This window comes from Thunnus maccoyii, chromosome 22, assembly GCF_910596095.1.
Source record: "Thunnus maccoyii chromosome 22, fThuMac1.1, whole genome shotgun sequence".
Taxonomy (NCBI): Eukaryota; Metazoa; Chordata; class Actinopteri; order Scombriformes; family Scombridae; genus Thunnus; species Thunnus maccoyii.
In genome coordinates, this window is record NC_056554.1 from 1,083,269 (window position 1) to 1,103,027 (window position 19,759).

The following is a 19,759-nucleotide window of genomic DNA, read 5'->3' on the forward strand; positions in this document are numbered from 1 at the left end:
CTGGCAGCCCTATCTTTCTCGTTTTCCCTGTCTATTTCTGCTGAGAACGGCGCACGTCACACGGAGAAAATGGGCGAGACCTTGAATCTCTAGATGAAGTGACGCAGCAGCCTTGCCGTGACGTGTGTTTCACGTGGGCTGTGTGACCGCTCTAACCTGTTAACATGGGTGCCAAAATGAAAAGCAAGAGGTTCCGCGACGCACACATGCTGCTCACGCATCCAGTGTGTCCCAGGGGTTACAGGACAGGACCTTTGATTTCATCAGGTGGGGGACAATGATGTAGTATGATGCAGTTTGTTGTAAGATTCTATGTTACATTCTGCTTGAATATGAGTTGCTATACTTCAACAGGTTGTGCTATAAATTATGTCGGTGTATGTGGTGTTTTAAAATCTTGTTCCATATGCCCCTTTTTAACTTTGAGCACCTGCCCCTCTAAAGGTCTCTGCACAGCCCTGCTGATGTCACATCCTGAATGGACTTTCGGTTGTTTTTTGGACTCTGTGTTTTTGTTCTTTTGAATTCCTTGGTTATTATCCATCAGATGCCCTCAGACTTTCTGGCATTTGGGTTGCCTTTAATAGTCGGACTGTGCTTATTGTGTTTTTGGTTTTCTGGTTTCCCTGTGTGTTTTCCTCCTGTGTTTATGTGCTTCTCCTCTCACCTGCCCTGCATTGCCCTCGTTAGCCCTGCCCTACTCTGTGTATTCCCCACACCTGCCCCACCTGTATCAGTCTTGTTAGTCCTACCCTGCGCCCTGTGTTTCCCTCAGCCAATCATTCCCAGCCTGTCCTTGTGTCAAGTCACCTGTTCCCCATTCCCTGATTAGTTTGGTATGTATTTATAGTCCAGTTTTGAGTTCAGACTTTGTCGAGTCATCTGTGGTCATAGTTAGTGTCTCCTGTGTCTCTTGTGAATTTTGAATGATTGTCTGAGGTGTCTGATAACAAATGTAAAAATAAAACCAAAGATCCGTCAACACTGAACTGAATTTAAAGCAAACAAGTTAGAATGATCTTTTAAAATCATTTGCACTGAATCCTTTAAAATCTACAGCACATTAATGTTGAATGATCATGAGAACTGAACAGTTGAGAGCAATTTCAGTCTTTGATCTTTCAAAAGTGTGTATGTTTGTTTCCCAGACTCAGGTTGTAAAGGGCTACAACTGGGTCATGGTTCATCTGTGTATTAACATGCATGTATTTATAGCAAATAGTGCTACAGAGCCAACACAACAAAAAAACATGTACTGTCAAAATATGTAAAGACTCTACTGCACTATATAAAGCTCTAAGGTGCATAGATGGATCCACATAGTAACTGTAGGAGTTGTGTCATTCACTAACATGGGTTTAACAGTTAGTTAACTTCTTTATAAAATGTGCAATTTTTTTTTTCTCCATATTTTAGGTGAGAATGTTGTAGGCATTGTAGAGTCTTGTTCATCTAACCAGACAAAAACAGTTATTTTGATTTTATAAGTGTTTATATTTTTTAACACAGTAATGTTGAAACTGTGTAATATGAACTGTGGGTACTTCACAGCTGCACTCACAGAGGGAAAAGCAGAAAACCATCAAAGGTGGTACGATTGACGTATTGATCTGAAACACGGTGGTCTGTCCCAAGAGTCATGTAGATCACATCCCCCTTTTCTAGTTGAAGGATTAAAGCATTAGACACAGAGACATTGCCATTGCTATCAGTGATGTCTGAACTATACATCATTCTCTTCTTATTGTGATAGAGATTAGCACCCATCCAAGTTGATGTATGTGTGTCCCACAAGGTGAATCTGAAGTAGTAGGCTCCTCTGACTGGAGCTGTGAAGATACCTGCATCAGAGGAGAAAATCAGTGAGGGGTCAGAGCTTCTCCCCAGATCAGTACTGAAAACTGAATATAAAAGAACTGAATACCTGTAGTTGGGTTGTAGGCCTGGCCGATATTGGTGAAGACTTTACTGAACTTAAGTGTGGTTTCAGTATTGAAGGGTCCAACATGTCCTGCATCAGTAAGACTGACTGAAAATGCCACCTTTAGTCGGTCTGTGTAAATGTGGGAGACGTGCATATTGAAAACGTCTAATGTGCAGTCTCTGAGAAATGTAACTGCATCTTTTGTTTTTAAAATATTTTCCTCATTGACATACTGCTTTTCAAGCATACAACATAGTGACACTGCAGTCAGTTTGATGCTGATAGCAGCATTTTGACTTTCAATAATGATTTAAGCAGCTTACCTGCATTCTCTCTCTTGAGCTCCTCCACCTCGTTTTCATTGGAGCTCATTCTGGCCTCCAACACTGTGAACACATATAAAACTCTTACTGTAAAGTAGGACTACGGTTAGCAGTTTTCACATTTTTCTTTGATTACTATGTAGGCCTACCTGTGCTCTTATTTTCTGTTCCTGTTACTCTGGCTAGAAGATCTGCATTAGAGGAGGAAATAAATTAAGATTAACATCCACATATAAATTGCAGTATGTGTATATATATATATTATTTATATATATATATATATATATATATATAATATAAATTTGATCAATATGTCAAACTTTTTTCTTTTAAGTCTATCTTTTTACTCCTCTTTCATCACTTTTGGACTTCACTTTGGATTTTTTACTTTTTTTTTTTTTTTTTTACCTGCATTCTCTCTCTTGAGCTCCTCCACCTGGAGCTCATTGGAGCTCATTCTGGCCTCCAACACTGTGAACACATTTATCACTTTTATTGTAAAATAGGATTATGGTCTGCAGTTTTCACATTTTGTCTTGATTACTATGTAGGCCCACCTGTATTCTTATTGTCAGTTGTTGTCACTCTGACCAAAAGATCTGCAATAGAGGAGAAAAATCAATAAATATAACAATACTAATTAATATTAATTAATATTATTAATATTAATTATAGTATTTTTATAGATATTATAGATAATTATAATAGATTAACAACCCCAGATGTTACATTTCTGTTCAATCTTTTTGACTCCTTTCCAATTACTTTTGCACATCATATTTTGCAAAAACATGTTTTCTAAGATTATATGTATTTTTTATTTTTTATTTATGTTTTTGTAGCTTACCCATGATGTCTCTCTTGAGCTCCACAATAACATTTTCACTGGCGTTCATTTTGGCCTCCAAAACTGTGAATACATTCAAAGTTTTTTACCAAAAGGTTCATTTTGAATATTAGATATTAATCTTGTTAAACAGCTTAAAGATTTGGTTACATTTAACTCTTGAGTTTGACAGGAAAAGCATCAAAAACATGAATTAATTATATATCATTTAATAAAATGTAAATATCTACCTTCATTTTTGCTTTCACTGGCTGTCAGTCTGGCCTGTATGGCTGGGATAAAAGCAGTAAATTAGTCCTAAAAGTAATGAATATGTGAACATTGCATGAATCTGTATAGCACTATGTGAATGAACCTGTATTCTCTTGCTCCAGCTTCTGCAGCTCCAGACTGTGTTGGATCACCATGTCTCTCAGCTCCTTTAGCTCAGCCCAGATATCAGGAATGATGTTAGTCTGATCACTGGTTGCTTTAACACGCAGGATCTCAGACTGAACCTCTGTCTGAGAGATATCATTCTCTGTCACCCCTCCACTCTCACCCTGAGCCCTCGTCCAGTACAGACAGAGCAGCAACGCAAGAAAAGCTGCAGCACGCCTCATTGTGAAATATCACCTCTTTAGACAGCAAGATGCAGTCTGACACGTCTCGCTCAGCTTTCGTCTTTATATACACGTAAAACAGGTCACTGAAAAGCTGTATGAGAATGAAACAGGTGTCTGATAACAAATGTTGAAATAACACCAAAGATCCTTGAACACTGAACTGAGTTTGAAGCAAACAACAAGTTAGAATGATGCGCTTTCCTTCAAAATGACAACATTAAAGGACAGGTTTACTATCCTGTAAATCTCTCTTAAAACAGCAGTCAGGAGCCCTTATGAATGCTGAAATAGGTTTTTCTTGCCATAATCATTACTCCTGTTCATACTGACCATAAGAAGATCACATCACATCTCATTATTAGACTCAATTGGCTTCTCTCAGTGTGTAAATAATCCCACTCACTGTCTTAACCACAACCTAGACCTTGTTCTGACTTATGGGATTGAAATTGAACATTTAATAATTTTTCCACAAAATCCTATTCTATCAGATCATTTTTAATAACTTTTGAATTCCTATTACTGGATTACACACCATTAGACAAAAATGTCCTCACTAGATGTCTCTCTGATAGTGTTGTAGATAAATTTAAGGAAGCAATTCCATCAGTACTGAATTCAGTGCCATGTCTCAATACTACAGAGGACTCTTATGTTAACTTTAGTCCCTCCCAAATTGATAATCTTGTTGATAGTGCTGCAGGCTCATTAAGAAAAACACTCGACTCCATCGCCCCCTTAAAAAGGAAGATAATAAAACATAAGAGGTTAGCTCCATGGTATAACTCCCAAACCCGCAAATTAAAGCAAACATCGCGAAAATTGGAAAGGATTTGGCGTTCCACCAAAGTAGAAGAATCTCGCTTAGTCTGGCAAGATAGTCTTAAAACATATAGGAAGGCCCTCTGTAATGCCAGAGCCGCCTATTACTCAGCATTAACAGAAGAGAATAAAAACAGCCCTAGGTTCCTTTTCAGCACTTTGGCCAGGCTGACAAAGAGTCATAACTCTATTGATCCATGTATGCCTATAGCTCTCAGTAGTAATGACTTTATGAGCTTCTTTAATGATAAAATTTTAACTATTAGAGACAAAATTAACCACCTCCTGCCCTCAACAGGCACCGTTTTCTCCCCAAACACAAGCACCTTAGAAACAGCTGTAAATCCTGACATATATTTGGACTGTTTTTCTCCAGTCGACTTTCCTGAACTAACTTCAATGATTTGTTCAGCTAAACCATCAACCTGTCTCTTAGACCCCATCCCAACCAGGTTGCTTAAGGAAGCCTTACCCTTAGTTAGCACTTCGTAACTAGATATGATCAATCTGTCTTTAGTAACAGGCTATGTACCACAGTCCTTTAAAGTAGCTGTAATTAAACCTCTTCTTAAGAGGCCTACTCTTGATTCAGGTGTTTTAGCCAATTATAGACCTATATCTAACCTTCAATTTCTCTCTAAGGTCCTTGAGAAAGCAGTCTCTAATCACTTATGTGACTTTCTACATAACAATAGTTTATTTGAGGATTTTCAGTCAGGATTTAGAGCGCATCATAGCACAGAGACAGCACTGGTGAAAGTCACAAATGACCCCCTTACTGCATTGGACAAAGGATTTGTCTCTGTACTTGTCCTGTTAGATCTTAGTGCCGCATTCGACACAATCGACCATCAAATCCTTTTGCAGAGACTGGAACATTTAATTGGCATTAAAGGGACTGCATTAAGCTGGTTTAAGTCCTATTTATCAGACCGATTTCAGTTTGTACATGTTAATGATGAATCCTCCGTGAAGGCAAGGGTTAGACATGGAGTTCCACAAGGTCCTGTACTTGGACCAATTCTATTCACCTTGTATATGCCTCCTTTAGGTAACATTATTAGGAAACACTCCATAAATTTTCATTGTTATGCAGATGACACCCAATTATATTTATCAATGAAGCCAGATGAACCCAATCAGTTAAACAAACTCCAAGCGTGCCTTAAGGACATAAAGACCTGGATGACCTGCAATTTTCTACTACTAAATTCAGATAAAACTGAAGTCATTGTGCTTGGCACTAAACACCTTAGAAACACATTATCTAATGATATAGCTACTCTGGATGGCATTACCCTGGCCTCCAACACCACCGTAAGGAATCTGGGAGTTATCTTTGATCAGGATATGTCCTTTAGCTCCCACATAAATCAAATGTCAAGGACTGCCTTTTTTCACTTACGTAATATCGCAAAAATCAGGCACATCCTGTCTCTAAAAGATGCAGAAAAACTAGTTCACGCATTTGTTACTTCTAGGCTGGATTATTGCAATTCCTTATTATCAGGCTGCCCTAACAAGTCTCTAAAGACTCTCCAGCTGGTCCAGAATGCAGCTGCATGTGTACTGACTAAAACTAGAAAAAGAGATCACATTTCTCCCATTTTAGCTTTGCTACATTGGCTTCCTGTAAAATCTAGAATAGAATTTAAAATCCTTCTCCTAATTTACAAAGCCCTTAATGGTCAGGCACCATCATATCTTGAAGAGCTCATAATACCATATTACCCCACTAGAACACTGCGCTCCCAGAATGCAGGCTTACTGGTGGTTCCTACAGTCTTTAAAAGTAGAATGGGAGACAGAGCCTTTAGCTATCGGGCTCCTCTCCTATGGAACCATCTACCAGATTCGGTCCGGGGTGCAGACACCCTCTCTATGTTTAAGAGTAGGCTTAAAACTTTACTTTTTGATAAAGCTTATAGTTAGGGCCGACCAGGCTCGCCTTGGATCAGCCCTTAGTTATGCTGCTATAGGCCTAGACTGCTGGGGGACTTCCCATGATGCACTGAGCTCCTCTCTCCTCCTCCCCCTCCTCCTCTCCATCTGTATGCATTCATGTAACATCAATGCATGTCACTAACTTTGCTTCTTCCCCAGAGTTTTTTGTGCTTTCTCATCTCACAGGAAACCCTGGGTTCTGGGCCGAGCCTTTGCAGTCCTTCACAGTCCTGATGGCATCCTTCTCTGGCTGTTGATGCTTATACTTATTGTTATTGTCATGATTGTTGTTCTTCTGTCCCCCCTTCCCCTTTCCCTCTCTCTTTCTCTCTCTCAACCCAACCAGTCAAAGCAGATGGCCACCCACCAAGAGCCGGGTTCTGCTTGAGGTTTCTACCCGTTAAAGGGGAGTTTTTCCTTACCGCTGTTGCCAAGTGCTTGCTCATGGGGGACTTGTTGGGTCTCTGTAAATTAAAGAGTACGGTCTTGACCTGCTCTATGTGAAAAGTGCCTTGAGATGACTTTTGTTGTGATATGGCGCTATATAAATAAAAATGGATTGATTGATTGATCAAAATACACTTATAATGTAAGCGATGGGGGCCAAAATCCACAAGCCTACTTCTGTGCAAAAAATATATTTAAAAGTTTATCTGAAACTAATATGAAGCTTCAGTCGTCTAAATGAGTCAAATCAAGTAGATATCTTTCAACATTACAGTCTTTTTAGTGTAAAAGTCCCTCTTTTTGTTACTATACTTCCACTATAGCTCGACAGGGAAACACTGTCTGAGGAAACACAAAGAGGGAATTTGATACTAAAAAGACTGTAACTCAGACTGTTTAAGCCTCATATAAACTCACATCAGCTTTTAAATACATTTTTGCACAAAATGACTTTTGGCCCCCAAAAGCCAGATTTAAAATCTCATATTGAACTTGTCTCTGCTAAATACATAAATGGCTGATGGCTGATACACTCTTATCAAACTAAAAAACTAAAAATGGAAATATACAGTATATCCACCATAAAGCTGATATAAAAGTTACATGGATGGATCTAATCCCATATAAATAGATGTGGGCATATAAAACCACTGGCTGTTAGTTTGGACCCACATGACAGACAGTTCTGCTGCATGAGCTGCAATTAAAGAAATAAACTACTCAGAACAGTCATTTCAATAATATACAAACATTGCATGAATATGTGAAGCCCTGTGTGACTGACATGAATGCACTCACCTGTATTCTCTTACTCCAGCTTCTCTATCTTGCTCTTGCTGTTCCTCAGCTCCACCTTGTGTTGGATCACCATGCCTCTCAGCTCCCTCAGCTCAGCCCAGATATCAGGAGTGATGTTAGTCTGATCACTGGTTGTTTTGACACCGAGGATCTCAGACTGAACCTCTGTCTAAGTGACTGGCACATGCAGGGGGCACTATATAATAATATTAATGTTATTTACTTTACAATAATGTCCACAATTACTGTAATTAAACTATACAAGCTAAAGTTCTGCTTCATGCTCTGTTAGACTTGAGTGAGTGAAGGAATCAGGAGAGAGGGGACAGAAGTGAGGAGGAATTGCAGGATGTAAAAGTGTTGAAAGAAAAACAAGGAGAAAGTAAAGAAGACACAACTGATTCAAGATTGAAAGAAACAGTTAAAGGAGGAAAGAGAAACACATAGAAGCAGCCCAGGTGTCAGGTGATGGAGAGACATGAACATATTCAAAGCAGGAAAACTGGTAAGAAACTTACAGCTGTATATAGATAAATTACTAAATATTTTTAAAGGCACAATCTGTTATCCAAATATAAACTAAAGGACATCCTAACAAACAAAAGTCAAAGCACAAGATTGAAACCTGCTATAAAAGGACTTACAGAGCTTTTAATACAGGTACTAACACTACACAACAACTCTGTTATCATGATGTTTACACAAGCTGTTAAAAGGTTGAAATAGGTGAGACGCCAGCAAAAAAAAAATCTCTGTGTAAATATTTAAATAATTGGGAGACTATTTTCACATTCGTGACAAGCATGTTTGGAAAAAACTGAAAATGACACATCGCAGCTCAGTGGATGTTTCTTATTGTTTTAAACCTTGAAGATGTGCTAACTAGAAGTAGAAGTAGCAGAAAAGTACTGTATATATCAGAAAAACATCCAGTGGCAAATAATCACATTTCATTTTGGTTGGAAAAATGTCTATTAAAGAATCCTACAAAGTTGAGTCTTTATTCAGTGACATATCCATTTTAAAAACAATCCAATAAGGTATTTCAACCAAAATATGTTCTGTAATACAGCAAATGGAGTCCAAGCATTTATAAATATTTTTGCAGTTCAGTTTCTTTTAAGATAAGACTGTAGCAGCTGGTTTTGTCTCACTGTCTCTTGCACTACTTTTGAACTCTGCCTCTGTTATTTTTAGCTGTATTTTATAATCTTTAAAGATTCTCCCCTTTCCATCCCAGTTGTTGTATGTCTTGTAGTTTGTTTTTTTTAAATTTCAGTGTAAATATGGGATTTGAAGAGCTATATATTATGCTCTGGATCAGAGATCGTCATCATATCAAAAGCATATTCTTTGTTTAGAAACAATATATTAATGCTAAATGTCTTTAAAGAAGCAGCCTTTTCACCACTCGGGGGTTTTTGTTTTTGAAAGTAAATTGTTTTATATGAAATCTTTTTGACTCCTTTCCAATTACTTTTGCACATCAAATTTTGAAAAGCCAATCAAAAACATGTTTTCTAACATTATATGCAATTTTTATTTTTTAATGATGTTTTTGTAGCTTACTCATGATGTCTCTCTCGAGCTCCACAACCACATTTTCACTGGTGTTTATTCTGGCCTCAAAAACTGTAACGTTTTTCACAAAAAGGTTGCTGTGTTCTCTCTTCATGAAACAGTTGTGTATGGAGTCATAGAATATTGTCGCTACTACAGGAGTTGTACTTTTCTTCAAAAGGCTGTGTGAAATTATTTTAATTACATATAACATCCTCTTCATATTCATTAACACTATAATGTTTTTTTTTTATTCACTGATAAGTGCATACATGTATAGACAATATGGACGTACTAACAAATACAAAGGCAACAGGAGATGATATTGGTTTACAAAAAAGGACACAGATAGGTAATAGGGGACAGCATGTGAAGAAAAGAAAGAAAAACATTTAAAAGAAATAAAAATAAATAAGCGGAGTGCGTGATCTGTTTGGATTTGGATGCATTTCAGGTGAGTTTTGCAGGATGGCTCTGGTTTCGTTTTTTTTTTCTCCCTAAGAAACAAACACCAGAATGTAACTTGTTTTTCAAACTGTGGAGAAGTTGTTTGATATTGTCAGTAGAGAACTTTTTCATCCTGTGTCTTGTTCATGTAACCAGACAAAAATACACACACACTAACAGATTATTTGGATTTCATATTTTTAATAGTGTAATGTTGAGATTTCATACAATCAACTGTGGCTGTTTTTACAGCAGACCTCACATAGCAAAAAGTAGGAATCCACTAAAAGTGGTACGATTTTCAGGATCATCATAAACACCATAGCCTGGGTAGAGAACCAGATAGATCGTATCTCCCTTTTCCAGTTGAAGAACGAATCCATTAGACACAATGACAAAACCAGTGTCATCATTTGTATCGTAACACCCAGTAATTATCCTGCCATTATGATGCATTTCAATGCCTATTAGAGATGAATACCAGTCTCCCCACCCGTTGAATCTGAAGTAGTAGGCTCCTCTGACTGGGGCTGTAAAGATACCTGCAATAAAGGAGGAATTCAGTCTTTTTCTCACCATTAAAATCTTTTGTCAATTCAACATGAAAATGGTTTTTGATTGCTTTTGTCAGGCTTTCTAGGTGGCTCTTTGGGAATTTGTGCCAAGTTTGTTTATGGTAGACTGTGTTAGTCAAGGAGTTGATTCAGTGAAAACCAAAAAAAAAAATTACAATGTTGGAAATTTATTATATATATATCAGGATAAACCCCTTGAGATGTATCGTCTCATTTTCAAGGTGGTCCCAAACAACACAAAACAAAACAAATTGAAAAGGTCACAATGATATATAATAGAACAATGACACAACAAACAACATACAACAAACAAACAAATTGGATAACAAAGAGGGAAATAAATAAATAAAAACATATAAAAAACACAAAACAACAAAAACAAAAAGAAAAGTGCCACAACCTTTTATAGAAGAGAAAAAAATGATCAGTCTAAAAATACAGGAAATAATGGAAGTAAAGGAAATAACTGAAATTACTGAAAACATAGGCAATCTGTTTTAAGATGAAAAAACAAAGTATTCTTAAATAAATAAAATGATGACAGAGAGCAGATATTTGCAGATAACTTATTCCAATCGGAAGGAGCCCGAAGCATAAAAGCTTTTTTACCAACTTCCTTAGATACAAAGAGGACCACAGAGAGGATCTGATCACAGCGTCTCAGTGAATAATTTGACATATAAGGAACAAAAAAATCGTTTAGGACAATAAGGATAGTTAAACTTAATATTTAAAAATAAATTGGTACCAGTGAAATTGACGCCTTATCTCAAGAGGGAGCCATCTAAATGTGTCTAACATTGTGCAATGGTGTGTAAAAAACAGGACAACCCAGTACAAATCTGCAGAGTATGTTACATATAACACTGAGGGGATAAAGATTAGTTTTAGAGGCATTCTCGTAAACAAAGTCAGCGTAGTGGGAGTACAAGTGGGAACGATCAAAGTCTTCACAGAAGAACCCATTAGAATAATAAATAAATAAAAACAGAAAATAGAACAAAAATGGCCACATAATGCATTTAAACATGTGCAAACTATGTCAAAGAGAAACTCACTTCCCCAAAAATCACTTAAAGCCCCGTAAAACGTACTTCATCTGAATGAGCTTCATAAGCCCCTATATATAACAACACTTCCACCACAGAACTAGCCTTCTAAGAAGATAAATGAAGAACAAAAACATGAGAAATGGCAAGTCACGCAATTTAAAGAGAGATATTCCCCTCTTGGACAAATAGGGCTGCAATAAAACCTATGCATGAAAAGGCAATTCCAAAAAAATGATAAGTTGGATCTTAAATCTATAAGACCATGTAATAATTCAAATAAAGTCAGTGTGAGTAGGTGAAAGAGGTATACGTACCTGTAGTTGGGTTATAAGCCTGGCCGATGTTGGTGAAGACTTTACTGAACTTAAGTGTGATGCGAGTATCGAAGGGACCAACATGTCCTGCGTCAGTAAGGCCGACAGAAAACGCCACCTTTGGTCGTTCTGTGTGAATGTGGAAGACACACATAGAGAGAATATTTCCCTCTCACATCAGTAACAGCTGTGAAATATCACTTCTGCCTCATTTAATAACTGTATTCATGTCACTCTGCATCCTGCTACACAGAGGATGACCCTTGATTTACCGTTGCCATTCTCACTGCTACCATAATATGACATTTTGACTTTTTAATAATGATATAAGCAGCTCACCTGCATTCTCTCTCTTGAGCTCCTCCACCTGGAGCTCATTGGAGCTCATTCTGGTCTCCAACACTGTGAACACATTTAACATTTTTATTCTAAAGGAGGTAAACTACATAACTGGAACTTGAAATACCTGTATGTGTGTATCTAATAAACTGGCAGCTGTGTATTTTGCAGCTTACCGGTGTTCTCCCTCTTGAGCTCCTCCACCACATTTTCCATAGTGTTCAATCTGGCCTTCAAATCTGTGAACACATTTCTAGTTACTATTGTGAAAGGTTTACAGTCAACCAACAGTCAAGTATAAAATGACATTGAAATTTATAATATCTGAAAATTGCATGAATGAAACCAGATTTTCACTGCTGTTTATTATGGCCTCCAAAACTGTAACGTTTTTCACAAAAAGTTTATCAACCTTTTATTATGATCATTTTCATAAGATCATGTTTATATTTCTATCATACGATGCTATTTTCGCTTTTTTTTGTAGCTTACCTGTGCTTTGTGATGTTCAAGTTTTCCCACGAAAACATTATAAATGAAACTTATCCTTATCTTAACCTCACTAAATAGTTTCTCATTACTAACATAATATATTTAATTTCATTTTCACACTTTGATTTTTTAAGCTTACCTATGTTCTCTCTCTGGAGCTCCTCGACTAAATTTTCACTGGCGTTCATTCTGGCCTCCAAAACTGTGAATGCATTTAAAAAAATTTTTACCAAGAGGTTCATTTTGAATTTTAGATATTAATCTCAGTAAACATTTGGTTACATTTAACTCTTGAGTTTGACAGGAGAAACATCACATACATAAATTAATTATATATCATTTGATAAAATGTAAATATCTACCTGCATTTTTGCTTTCACTGGCTGTCAGTCTGGCCTGTATGGCTGGGATAAAAGCAGTAAATTAGTCCTAAAAGTAATGAATATGTGAACATTGCATGAATCTGTTTAGCAATATGTGAATGAACCTGTATTCTCTTGCTCCAGCTTCCGCAGCTCCAGACTGTGTTGGATCACCATGTCTCTCAGCTCCTTCAGCTCAGCCCAGATATCAGGGGTGATGTTAGTCTGATCACTGTTTGCTTTAACATGCAGGATCTCAGACTGAACCTCTGTCTGAATGATATCATTCTCTGTCACCCCTCCACTCTCACCCTGAGCCCTCGTCCAGTACAGACAGAGCAGCAATGCCAGAAAAGCTGCAGCACGCCTCATTGTGAAATATCACCTCTTTAAACAGCAAGATCCAGTCTGACACGTCTCGCTCAGCTTTTGTCTTTATATACACGTAAAACAGGTCACTGAACTGCTGTATGAGAATGAAACAGGTGTCTGATAACAAATGTTGAAATAACACCAAAGATCCTTGAACACTGAACTGAGTTTGAAGCAAACAACAAGTTAGAATGATGTTCTTTCCTTCAAAATGACAACATTAAAGGACAGGTTTACTATCCTGTAAATCTCTCTTAAAACAGCAGTCAGGAGCCCTTATGAATGCTGAAATAGGTTTTTCTTGCCATAATCATTACTTCTGTTCATACTGACCGTAAGAAGATCACATCAAAAAACACTTATAATGTAAGCGATGGGGGCCAAAATCCACAAGCCTACTTCTGTGCAAAAATATATTTAAAAGTTTATCTGAAACTAATATGAAGCTTCAGTCATCTAAATGAGTCAAATCAAGTAGATATCTTTCAATGTTACAGTCTTTTTAGTGTAAAAGTCCCTCTTTTTGTTACTATACTTCCACTATAGCTCGATAGGGAAACACTGTCTGAGGAAACACAAAGAGGGAATTTGATACTAAAAAGACTGTAACTCGGACTGTTTAAGCCTCATATAAACTCACATCAATTTTTAAATACATTTTTGCACAAAATGACTTTTGGCCCCCAAAAGCCAGATTTAAAATCTCATATTGAACTTGTCTCTGCTAAATACATAAATGGCTGATGGCTGATACACTCTTGTCAAACTAAAAAACTAAAAATGGAAATATACAGTATATCCAAAATAAAGCTGATATAAAAGTTGCATGGATGGATCTAATCCCATATAAATAGATGTGGGCATATAAAACCACTGGCTGTTAGTTTGGACCCACATGACAGACAGTTCTGCTGCATGAGCTGCAACTAAAGAAATAAACTACTCAGAACAGTCATTTCAATAATATACAAACATTGCATGAATATGTGAAGCCCTGTGTGACTGACATTAATGCACTCACCTGTATTCTCTTACTCCAGCTTCTCTATCTTGCTCTTGCTGTTCCTCAGCTCCACCTTGTGTTGGATCACCATACCTCTCAGCTCCCTCAGCTCAGCCCAGATATCAGGAGTGATGTTAGTCTGATCACTGGTTGTTTTGACACCGAGGATCTCAAACTGAACCTCTGTCTGAGTGACTGGCACATGCAGGGAGCACTATATAATAATATTAATGTTATTTACTTTACAATAATGTCCACAATTACTGTAATTAACACCATACAAGCTAAAGTTCTGCTTCATGCTCTGTTAGACTTTTAAAAGGAAGCTTTTTACATTTCCAGAGTGAGTGAAGGAATCAGGAGAGAGGGGACAGAAGTGAGGAGGAATTGCAGGATGTAAAAGTGTTGAAAGAAAAACAAGGAGAAAGTAAAGAAGACACAACTGATTCAAGATTGAAAGAAACAGTTAAAGGAGGAAAGAGAAACACATAGAAGCAGCCCAGGTGTCAGGTGATGGAGAGACATGAACATATTCAAAGCAGGAAAACTGGTAAGAAACTTACAGCTGTATATAGATAAATGACTCTTCTGGTAAATATTTTTAAAGGCACAATCTGTTATCCAAATATAAACTAAAGGACATCCTAACAAACAAAAGTCAAAGCACAAGATTGAAACCTGCTATAAAAGGACTTACAGAGCTTTTAATACAGGTACTAACACTACACAACAACTCTGTTATCATGATGTTTACACAAGCTGTTAAAAGGATGAAATAGGTGAGACGCCAGCAAAAAATAAAAATAAAAAAAATACTGTATAAACAAACATAGCACAAAAAGTAAGGAAATTTGTGTTTGGTAGATTATTTCTTCGTTGTAACAATGCTTCTTTGCAGTAAATCTTATACCGTTGGAAAGCCTGTTTCTTTCCCTTTTAAATGGTGCCACATTTGTAAGGAACATGCATTTGTGGGATGAGCAACAGAGCTGAGTATGTGGGTTGCGCCCATGAAAAATTTGCCAAATCTTCTCTGCCAATGCCAAACAGCTTATTTTGCTGTTGCTATTGACTCTTGTTTTGAGCTTCTGGTACCCCCAGGTGCTGCCAACTCAGGTGCGTGGTACCCCCAGGTGCTGCCAATCAGGTGCCTGTCAGCACTTAGGTACCGTAGGCTGTCTTCTACAGATTTGCAGTCAAGGTTTGCAGGACGATATGGCCGACGGCTCTCTACCCAGACAATCTGGAACAGACTGCACACAGCCAATCACCGGTCTCATAGGGCGGCCAGGAGGCCTGCCATGACTGCCCTTCACCATCAGGCCCATTTGCGCTGGCGTTGGCAACACGTGCACTGGAAGCTGAACATGTGGAGGAACGTTATGTTCAGTGATGAGTCCAGATTATGCCTACGGCAGTTGGATCATAGGGTCTAAGTGTAGAGAAGATGCTGAGAATGCTATGCTGATAGCTGCACCAATAGAGTAATATCTTTTGGTGGAGGCATCATTGGAGGCAATCTCAATGCAGAGATATCGAGATGAGGTTCTGCAACCAGTGGCAATCCCATATCTTCACAGTCCAGGACCAAACTCTATCCTCCAAGATGACGACGCTCGCCCCCACAGAGCAGGGTTTATCAGAGACTACCTCCAGAAGTTGGGAGTGGAGAGGATGGAATGGCCTGCCAGAAGTCCTGACCTCAACCCCATTGAACACTTGTGGGATCAGCTTGGGCGTGCTGTTCGTGCCAGAGTTACCAACACAACCACATTGGTTGACTTGCGACAAATGCTGGTTGAAGAATGGGATGTCATCCCACAGCAGTGTGTGACCAGGCTGGTGACCAGCATGAGGAGGAGGTGCCAGGCTGTTGTGGCTGTGTATGGTTCTTCCACACACTACTGAGGCTCCTGTTTGTTAAATTTATAAGTTGTTAAATTGCCAGTATGTCTTGTTTCTTCAAACTTCAATCATCCAATCCACCAAACACCAAACAAGAGTCAATGGCAGAAGCTGTTTGGCATTGGCAGAGAAGATTTGGCAAATTTTTCATGGGTGCAACCCACATACTCAGCTCTGCTGCTCATCCCACAAATGCAAATAAACAGGCTTTCCAACGGTATAAGATTTTATTGCCAAGAAGCATGGTTACAACCAGGGGCGTCACTCGAGATTTATGGATAGGGGGGCTAAGCCTTTACCGGGGGGGCTGGAGGAGGATTTTTTTTTTTTAAATGGCCCCAAAATGTCTGTTTGTCATGAATTTTTAGAGTAGCAATAGGTGTAAAATCAACACAATAGATCTGTCTTTTCAGAGTTTGTAATAGGCATGGATCTAATATGATTTAAATGCTTTCCATCCACTTACAACAGGCACAGATCAAGCAAAGGTATTGAATTCAAGGAATGCTATCTATTCTCTCTTAGATAAGTTGCAGGTCCTAAGTATGTTATTGATACACAGACAGATGTCTAATGTGTGAACCTCTAAAACTAAAAGTTTATGCTTTGTATGAGTAATAGGCCTACGTCATAAAATTCAGTCTTAATTTTATCTGAAAGCTTAAACAACTTAACTTTCTTCTTGATCACTAACCTCCATTTAGACCTGCTCCTTCAGCCCTGTCAGTCTCATCCATCTTCCTCCTCCCTCTTCTCGCCTGTTTTCAGTAACACGTTATTAGGGAAGATAGGAAGATATTTCACAAGAAGAGCACTCTGAAATCCTGCTCTCCAACTGCTCCTGGTGATGTCACTCCCTCAGTGCTGGGACACATGACACACTCATTATCAAATCACAGGAGGAGCAAGAAAAGACTTTAAAACTCACTCTAATATCTCAAACAGTAAAAGATAGAAAACATGTAAATTAAAGATTTGTAGGTCAACGTCTCGTGACTCATTTAAAGTTCAAATGAAGTTTGTATCCAAAACTATCCAACAGGAAGTCTGCAATACACAGATGAAAGTATGACTTTTCCCCAATTTTGGACCCCGAACAAACGCTATCTCCTCCGAGGGCGTTAATGGTATCAGCTTCAAACTTTAATACATGACTTATGACACTGTGCTGAACAAAAGTTGTTAAAAACTTTGTAATAACTCGAATGGTTTAGATTTTATAAGCCCTGAAAGTTGCTGTGCCACATCAAACCTTACAATGTAAACCAATGGGGAGGCAATCTATGGGCATGGACTTTGTGTCAAACTGATGCTTCTGACGTCTAAACTATAAGTCTGACCACTTTCAAACCTGTATCAATGGAATCACGACAAAATTTCCTACTAAAATATGATTTTTAATGTAAGATTTGGCCAACATCATGGGATTTATGAGGATATTTCACAAGAAGAGTACTCTGAAATCCTGCTCTCCAACTGCTCCTGGTCACTCCCTCAGTGCTGTGACACATGACGCAATACACACTCATTATCAAATCACAGGAGGAACAAGAAAACACATGTAAATTCAAGATTTGTAGGTCAACGTCTTGTGACTCATTTAAAGTTCAAATGAAGTTTGTATCCAGAACTATTTGGAAGCAGTAAATGATCAAAAAAGTGTGGGTTTGCTCACACTCTCCATTCAAATATATGAGTATTTTTCCGTGTCCAGCTGCAGTTGCTTATTGTCTTTACACACCTGACAGTACACATTTCAATCAAACTTTGACCAGGTCATGTGGGTTAAAAGTCTTTACTTTTCTAAAAATAAACTTGATGAAAATTAGGAAATTAATTTGTTTTACACACACACTCATCAAGAGTTTTCAATTTACTAACTGAAATTAGTAAAGTGAATGGGCACAAAACTTGCATCTTTTGATGACACAGGTGTGAGCAAGGCAGACATGTCTCACCCTGCAGAAAATTCTCATCCTCACATTGACACATTTGATGTTTCGCCATGACAGAGGAAGTTGCTATAACTTTATTGTAAATGCTCCAGTCTGCACCAAACTTTACATTTTTGATAAGAGTCCCGGCCTGAACATGTCTACATGACAATATTCCATCAGTGATGCAAACTGGCTGAATAGCGCCCCCTACGAAATTTCAGCGAAGCAGCCCCAGCAGCAGGAAAAATAATGGACAAAGGAAGTGATTTTTATCTCCTTCTTGCACTGTCTGAAAACAGCCCGGGTCTGACGACATCTACATGCCCGTGACAGAAGCCCTTCGATTGCACCGTAGCCCGACGTGCGCAGAGGCGCGAGGGCCTGTTCATTGCTGCTTGCAGCTTTAATTTCTTCAGTTGTTTACGTTAATAAATATCTTTAATTTACTGCCATCCATTGTGTCCATTCCAACATTTGTCATGGCCTTGGAGCCAGGTTCTGACATACTGGGGGCTCGCCTGACTGTTTTGTCCTGTTTGTGCCACGCTTTGTGGTTAAGATTTGTGAGTCTGTGATTTTTGTATTTTTGGTTATTTGGTACCTAGTTGTGCGATTTGGTGTTTGTGTGCAGCTTTGGATTAGTTAAGAAGTAAGCAATATATATTGATCGTGGCCTACATGGTGAGGACTTTTTCCAGATTGAAGGTGCTTTTGGTGCTGCAGACTTTGGCATTTGAAGCACGTATGTGAAAAGTTTGGAGTGCTCATGGCATGCCTGGAGCTTTTGTTCAGTTTGTGCCAGAATGCTCGTGGCACGCTCAGGGCCTTTGTTCCTTTGTTTACCTGTGCAGGTAAGCTATTGTCTGCTCGTGTGTGACTGTGGGTGGATTTGAGGGAAAGGACAATACATTTGGGATGGCTTTGCAAGTTAAGTTGAACAATTTGTGTATGGCTTTAGTTGTGTAAAACATTTGGTTGGGTTGTTTCTTACCTGGATTTTGCGGAGAGTCTTGTTTGTTTGCTTGTTGTTTATGCTGGTAGCAGCTGGTCCAAATGACACTGTGTTGCCTTGTGCATATTTGTGTATGAAGTGATGCGGAGTTATCCCTTGTAGGCTATAGCGACATTCTCCTTTGAGTTCGTTGAGCTGATTTTGGGGTAGTGTTGTGACGAGCATAGGTGAAGCTTTGCTTGGTAGCATGTGTGTGATTTCGGGAGGGTTGCTAGTTCGCTAATCGCTCTCCTGATCCAGCGGTCTTTAGTGCATAAGTACCCACCATAATCTCAGTGTAAAAAACATAAAGGTCACTACCATTTTGGTCTGGAAGTACCTTGATGAGAAGAGGGAATGTATTTCTTACCATATTTTAGTTGTGTTCCCCTTCTTCTTTCCACAAAGTTAGATTGTAAAAAATAGGCAGTAAATGAAAAGTGCAAAGCAAGAACCACCTTTGAAGTTCTTCTCTACACGTTACACAGTGTGCTGTCTCTGTGTTATGGGTGTATAAATAAGTAGGTCTGTCTGCACGTTGGCACTGCACATCCCTTCTAAATACTGACTTAGAGGGTTGAATACCTATGCAAAATGTATTTTGTATTTCACATTTGTAATTAATTTCAATCATTTTGTAAAGATTTGTTTTCATTTTGAAATTAAAAGGTGTTTTTATGTTAATAAGCATCAAAGAGTG

General features: G+C 38.3%; 1 protein-coding gene and 1 pseudogene across 1 annotated transcript; both read right to left on the reverse strand.

Moving 5' to 3' along the window:
* Positions 1 to 1,557: 1,557 nt before the first annotated feature.
* Positions 1,558 to 3,696, reverse strand: LOC121889862. Its single transcript, XM_042402087.1, has 8 exons — positions 3,450 to 3,696; positions 3,325 to 3,366; positions 3,095 to 3,157; positions 2,629 to 2,718; positions 2,397 to 2,450; positions 2,248 to 2,310; positions 1,925 to 2,053; positions 1,558 to 1,841 (listed from the first exon to the last, which is right to left on the reverse strand). Exons 1-8 carry the CDS (start codon positions 3,694 to 3,696, stop codon positions 1,558 to 1,560), a joined length of 972 nt encoding a protein of 323 aa, XP_042258021.1.
* A 4,024-nt stretch (positions 3,697 to 7,720) lies between these two features.
* Positions 7,721 to 13,223, reverse strand: LOC121889863 (annotated as a pseudogene).
* Positions 13,224 to 19,759: the final 6,536 nt, after the last annotated feature.

What these genes read in the sequence shown, in the direction of transcription:
- LOC121889862 (XM_042402087.1), bottom strand. Translation starts at nt 3,696, where the DNA reads ATGAGGCGTGCTGCAGCTTTTCTTGCGTTGCTGCTCTGTCTGTACTGG. An exon ending in GCTGGAGCAAGAGAATACAG is followed by an intron (nt 3,367 to 3,449) that starts GTTCATTCACAT and finishes CTTTTATCCCAG; the next exon opens with CCATACAGGCCAGACTGACA. An exon ending in GCTCAAGAGAGAGAATGCAG is followed by an intron (nt 2,054 to 2,247) that starts GTAAGCTGCTTA and finishes ACATTTACACAG; the next exon opens with ACCGACTAAAGGTGGCATTT.